At 35.8% G+C, this 6900-nt stretch overlaps 1 protein-coding gene across 1 annotated transcript; it reads right to left on the reverse strand.

Moving 5' to 3' along the window:
* Positions 1-1707: 1707 nt before the first annotated feature.
* On the reverse strand, positions 1708-6674 carry LOC123532544 (layilin-like). The gene is made up of 3 exons (XM_053524331.1): positions 6509-6674; positions 2553-2735; positions 1708-1952 (listed from the first exon to the last, which is right to left on the reverse strand). Exons 1-3 carry the CDS (start codon positions 6672-6674, stop codon positions 1708-1710), a joined length of 594 nt encoding a protein of 197 aa, XP_053380306.1.
* Positions 6675-6900: the final 226 nt, after the last annotated feature.

The raw sequence follows: 6900 nt of genomic DNA on the forward strand, positions 1-6900 counted from the left end.
ACATGAGAATAATAACAACAAGCAAATTCGATGAATTGGTATCCCCCGCCGAAAGGGTTTGTGGTGAGGAATGGCAAAAAAATATATATATATCCGGCAAAAAGTTAAGAATGAATGTTACTAAGAAGAAAATATTTTCAATTGTCGTAATCAATTAAACAGAAAATGAATGCTTTTTTTTGTTTGAGGGGAGGTTGGCCGAGGGGGGGGGGGGGGGGGGGGTTACAGGGGGAATCGGCGGTTATCTATATATATATATATATATATATTGATGGAAAATAAAAAATGAAAAAAAAATTGGGGATTGGGGTGATGCATGAGTAAGGTGGGGGAACAGTACAACTTTTCATGTTGATAACTATTCATGGAAGGTTTGAAAAACAAATAATAAAATGGAATGATTTATTTTTTGGTGTGGGGAGGGGAGGGGGTGTGACCAAGGCAAGGTCTGATGACCAGGTGTGGGTACACAACTTCACATGTTTATAATTTCTACCCGCTTGTTACTGAGAAATGGCTCCAGACGTGGATTTTTCATTTAATCAAGGGCAATAACTCTAATAAGGGTAATTGACCAATAAAAAAATTGAAGAGCATCATCGCAGTATGCTGGTGCATGTTTCTTTCAAGTTTTATGAAATTCTACCTGATAGTTACTGAGATCTGGCTGAGGACGGATATTGTTTTGGCATTTTTCATTAAATCAAGGGCAATATTTCTAAGGGAAATTGACTTATCCAAAATAAAATTGACGGGCATCATCGCAGTATGTTGGTCCTTGTTTAGTTCAAGTTTCATGAAATTCTACCTGACAGTTACTGAATAATGGCTGCGGACGTACAATTTTGGGCATTTTTCATTTAATCAAGTCTAAGGGAAATTGACCAATCCAAAAAAAACAACAAACTTGACGGGCATCATCGCAGTATGTTGGTTCATGTTTATATCAAGTTTCATGACATTCTACCTTCTAGTTACTGAGAAATGGCTGCGGACGGACGGACGCACTGACGGACAACACCATTTCAATACCCCCTCCAGATTTCATCGGCGGGGGATAATAACAAAAGCAGTGCATGTACTTAAATCTACTACTACTAATAATAATATGCATGAGATTTGAATAAAGGCAAAACAAAGTGTATATTGTTTGCAAAATGTGCAAGATATATGAATCAAGACAGAACGGACGTACTTTGTTTACCCAATGTGCAACAGATATGAATCAAGGCAAAATAGGTTTACCTTGTTTACCCGAGGGACAAGAGGTATGAATCAAGGCTGAAAAAAAGAGTAAAGTATTTACAAAACGTGCAAGACATATGAATCAAGGCAGAAAAAAAGTGTATATTGTTAGCAAAATGTGCAAGCGATATGGATCAAGAAAGAACAGGTTTACCTTGTTAACCTGATGTGCATGAGATACAAATCAAGGCAGAACAAGTGTACATTGTGTACCTGATGCGCAAGAGATCTAAATCGAAGAACAGGTTTACATTATTTTACATTAGGTGAAACAGTTATGAATTAAGGCACAACAAGTAAACCTTGATTCCCGGAGGTGCACGAGATATGAACCAATGCAGATCAAGCGCAGTTTGTTTACCCGAGATGCAATAGATTCGAACCAAGCGGAGTTGGAAAAGATGTAACTCAGTCCGATGAGCAAGAAATATGCCTGCCGCCGAGTTCGAAGAGGTATGAATATTAGAAATTGTCTAATTCACAGAAGAACTTCCTTGTCGTATTACACGCTGAGTCAATCAATACAAAACTCTCATCTACTTCTCTTGTCAAAATGCAGTATTCTGAGGTTGGGTCGCTGAATTTGGGTCTCCCCGGCAACCAGAGCTGACCTCCGTTCGTGGAATCTATCGTTTCCCCTGACAACCATTCATAAACGTTGGAGCCCAGTTCGGTCTGCTTTCCACCTACCCAGTATTTTGTATTTTCTGAAACAAATAAACAAATCACTTTAAACACTTTACTTCTTTCCTGCAATCGGTTCAAATGAGTATAAAGAGTAGCTAGTTTATTTATATGTTAAATTACACAGAGTAGAATATTCGTTTCCTAGCTTGCTAAACCAAATAAGAACTATGAAATGGAAAAGAAATAGTCTTCAAATGTTCAGTTTGCGGTTAGATATGTTTGAATCATCCTAGGAAGTGACAAATATTCAATATTGGTTACTAGACTTTTGTCCTCCGTTCAAGATATGATAATTTGGCAGCCATTTTGTATCCATGAGTAGCAAGTACAGATGCAGTGCATTTACGTCGTCATTCAATGATCACATTTTAACTAAAACGAGGCCAGTGACTTATCTCAAACTATGAATAATTTGTTAATTATTGTGAATATGACGTCAAAAGACTAAAGTGCTACCTCCATGCTAACTTATTTTCTTATTGAATTCCTTTTCCCCATGTCTTTTTTTAATAACTAGATTTTGAAAATTCTTGGAGCATTTCCGATAACTGGATGGCAACTTTTATATAATATCAACATAGAGCTTTCTTTCGACTTACGAAAATCACGGAACGACTAACCTGTTTCTCTATGCCCAATGATATAGTCCAGAATTTCCTGCGTTTTAACGTACACAAGATGGCCGCCTTCATCTCTGCAAGCGTCCCTTGCGTCCTCCCAGACCATTCGTTGATCAGATTTATAACTGAGACATTTCTTCAAAGAGCTCACATATGTGTACGTTGCCAGTTGTCCACATGTTACTTTAGAAAGAAGAAATGAGCCGTGCCATGAGAAAACCAACATAGTGGGTATGCGACCAGCATGGATCCAGACCAGCCTGCGCATCCGCGCAGTCTGGTCAGGCTCCATGCTGTTCGCTTTTAAAGCCTATTGGAATTGGAGAAACTGTTAGCGAACAGCATGGATCCTGACCAGACTGCGCGGATGCGCAGGCTGGTCTGGATCCATGCTGGTCGCATACCCACTATGTTGGTTTTCCCATGGCACGGCTCAAATTATCTAATTTTATAAGGTATATGTATATGTACTGATGAATGTCTCTTTGAGACAACATGTTTACAGTGAACTATCATAATGATATAGTGAAATATAAGTTTTTTCAAAGTGTCAGTATCTTTATTTTTTACTTAAAACGTAATATAAAAACTCAAGATTTAACTGGAACATGAAATGAAAAGAGGAAATGTTTTGTTTTGCATTTAAGATCAAAATATCTTTCACAAGTGAGCGTCACCAGGTTACATTTTTTCAGTCATGGCCACCTGAAATATTTTATCTTATCTTCACTCGAAGATCTTTTGGTTTTACTGAATCAGACAAGTCAAACACGATCCGATTTAATTATTTTTGGATCAAAGAGGACTGAATTTGTGTGTCATTATGAAACACATGTCTGTATGCAGGGTTTCAGAAATCTGCAAATTTATTGGTGGCCCAATTTTTGTCAGGTAGCCCGAATATTTAAGTTTATTTGGCAAAGGCCATTTCGGTTTATTTACTATGTGCTTCTATACTACAGTGGATGGAATGATTAAATTATTAGAGCTTTCATAATTTTAGCCATACGCACATTGTTATAAATTTCTGTATGTCAACATTATTACGTCATGACGTCAACAATACAAAACCGGTAATTTGCATATATGGTAAATAAAAGATAGGGAATCTGTAAGATTACTGTCCTATTACTGCGTAGTAATCTGAATTTATTAAGTGAGTCGAGGCTCTAACCAAAAACAACATAAAAAAGTACATCTAGTCCGCCAAATTTCATCAAGTCATTGACCCGATAAAACAATATTTATCATACCCATTGATTTTTGCCTTTATTTTGCATGAAGGTAGAATAAAATACATGTAGTTTCATCTACTGATTACAGTTTTCACCATATACATGTAAAAGATGTTACACATTTACAAGAACCCCTATAAACGATATGTAAGAAATTATTCATCCCAAACTTTGATTTGTCTTTAAAGAGGCACTACAAAATAACTGTACCCTTTTGTGTTTTCATGATGGTAATAATACATGCTTTGCAAGAAAAAAAGAGAAATTAAAAATATCTAGTTTCAAATTGACAGTGACATATATTAGGTCAAAACGATGTGTGTAATGTCTTGACATTTTATTGTATTACTGTAGCACTATGTACAGAAATCAGTATATTTAGTTAAATTTCAATCACATTCTGTTTCAACAGGGTAAGATAGTTATTCACCTATATTTTTGAAACTTTGTTGAAAAGAGATTGACTGAATAAGTTTGCAAATGAAGTTGTCAAACACACATTTATTCAGGAAAGGCCGAAATTTTCCACCCGAAAACTTGTAGTATAGCTTATATTACCTGTATTTTAAGAATGATTTTCATGAAGTTTTCGTGGGTGAAAAAAGTAGGTCACTAGGTCGTGGTGGGTCTTTAAAGCCCTGCTCCGCAGCTATTAAAGTACTTTTGTGTGTATGCAACCCATGATTACAATAGGTAACAGTTAATGGCCACGTGCAACACTTTAGCACGCAAAACCACAGGTATTTCATATAGAATTTTATATAAAAATATACTACATTTTGACGGGCGTCATTGTTCATGGTCAGGATTTTCATGCTTTTTCAGTGACAATTCAAGGTTAAAAGGTAGGACGGGAGCAGGGCTTTAAATAAAATCATTGTCTGAGGCAAATCAATGTTTGGGATTATTATTTCGAATGTATACCGATAGAAATAACATGATAACGAATGCATAGTAAGCCCTTTTATTTTATGCTAAATGATGAATTAAAGTGTGTTATCAGTGAGATACAATCCATATCACTCACTGCATATCACTCACTGTAAATGAAAGAGCTTTGTCGATCTTGCCTACATGTACATTATGTAGACCTAGAAATTTTAAATTATTTGCTTAGAACAGAATGAAAATTTTGGTTGCACTTTTTCTTTATATTTTATATCTCGATTTAAATAAATTTACTTCGTTTCATAACGTTATAATGCAGCAAGAAATAGAATAAAATGGAACTTTATTTCGTGTGCGTCTTTCCAGCGTCACAGCACGTCGTCATTCGTTTACGGCAATCTGTTTCCAAGGCTGTGAGTAAAATTGTTGCAAAATGCATACTAGTATCTCAATGTAATGAAGCATGGAATAAAAGAAAATTTGTTTGTTTTTCTTGAATAGAGAATATCTCAAATAAAGTGAAAAACTTTTCACATTTTCACTCGCTGTACGCGGTGATGAAAATATTTGAAATTTTCTCACTTCTCAGTGATATATTCCATATTCACTGAAAACAAACAAATATTCTATTTGTAATTATGTAATTCAAAGAAAATTGAGACCTTGGTTTGAAATAACGATATCTAGTAGGTTATTAAATTTTGTATTTTAATTGTTTGTACTTGTAACACGAAATATATTTGTATCACTTGAAAAATATTTTTTAAATCCTTTAAATGTGAAATCATGTGAAAACGTCGGCAGAGTTACATTAGCACAAACAGCTTAAAATGTTTTACCATAGAGTCTCAAAATGTTTACGTTAAACTAGTGTATGTGCAAATCAGAAGTTCTGCCTAGACCCCTAAAGTTAACATGTTCAACCAGAATATCTATATTTTTGTATTAAAATAACGAAGGAAATAAATTGCCACTATGGAACGCCACTTTGAACCACTAAAACAGCGGAAAAGTTCATAATGAAAAAAGGTTCCATATAAATAGAATAATATGAAAATTAACACATAAAGCCCGTCCGCTTAGCTCAATATGGAGAGTGTTGGTCTACGGATTCCAGGGTCGCGAGTTCGATCCTCGGGCGGGGCGTATATTCTCCGTGACGATTTGATAAAAGACAGTGTGTCGGAAATCGTCCTCCACTTCTGTTAAATTCATGTGGGGAACTTGTCAGTTACTTGCGGAGAACAGGTTTGTAAAGGTTCAGAATCCAAGAACACTGGTTAGGTTAACTACCCGCTGTTACATGACTGAAATACTGTTAAAAACGGCGTTAAATCTAAAACAAAAGAAAGTAAACACATAAGTAAAGAGATAATGTGTCGATTAAAGTACAAGACATGCAATGAAAATAGGCAATTGCAGTAAAATGTCTGTTTTTTGGCCATATTTTTTTTACTTGTCATTTTTATATGATGAACGAATGCATAACTTATTGCGAGAATACTATTAAGAATATAAACTAATTATTTGAAAATCATAAAGCTTTTATTTAACTCCTAAAAACTTTTTTCAATACTTACCTTGTTCCAGTGAACTGCCAAAAAAGTTGACATTTTGCGTGTTTTAGATGAGAATCAAAGCTGCAAATTCATACCTTAACTCCTATGATTAAAATGAAACACGAATGATCCCTGATCAAAGAGGATTAAGGTGATTGACTTTGAGACTATTTGATGAATATCTGCAACGGAAAGTCACGAAAGCATTAAGAGTCTATATAATTTTATCATATACAGCTGTGTTTTGTGTCTGTTCAGTTTTCCACGATCTTACCTCTATAATAACTAACGGTGTTCCCTGAGCACGACTGGGCCGTAGAAACTGCAAACGAGTCGTCGTACAGATAGCACTTTTTGCCCGCAAATGTATATCCGAACACTTCACACTTCGTACTGACAAAACATTCTGCTGTGCAGTGTGACAGGGAAATGTCGGACATCGCACTCAGACCTCCATCAGCGGTATAGCATCCGTCATGAAACTTTGACCACCTGACACAGCAAACTGCATGGCAGAATAAATAAATAAAAGAAATGATTTGAGCCTCGCCATGTGAAAACCAACATAGTGGCTTTGCCAGCCTGCTCGCTTTACAAAGCCTATTGCAGTTAGAAAAACTGTTAGCGAACAGCATGGATCCTGACCAGACTGCACGGAAGCGCAGG

This window comes from Mercenaria mercenaria, chromosome 15 (genome assembly GCF_021730395.1).
Source record: "Mercenaria mercenaria strain notata chromosome 15, MADL_Memer_1, whole genome shotgun sequence".
Classification (NCBI taxonomy): domain Eukaryota; kingdom Metazoa; phylum Mollusca; class Bivalvia; order Venerida; family Veneridae; genus Mercenaria; species Mercenaria mercenaria.

Excerpts from the sequence above, each read along its gene's own strand:
- LOC123532544 (XM_053524331.1), bottom strand. The coding sequence starts at position 6,674 with ATGTCCGACATTTCCCTGTCACACTGCACAGCAGAATGTTTTGTCAGT. Across the intron at positions 2,736-6,508 it reads CACCGTTAGTTATTATAGAG|TAACATGTGGACAACTGGCA; the intron begins GTAAGATCGTGG and ends TTCTTTCTAAAG. Across the intron at positions 1,953-2,552 it reads CATTGGGCATAGAGAAACAG|AAAATACAAAATACTGGGTA; the intron begins GTTAGTCGTTCC and ends TATTTGTTTCAG.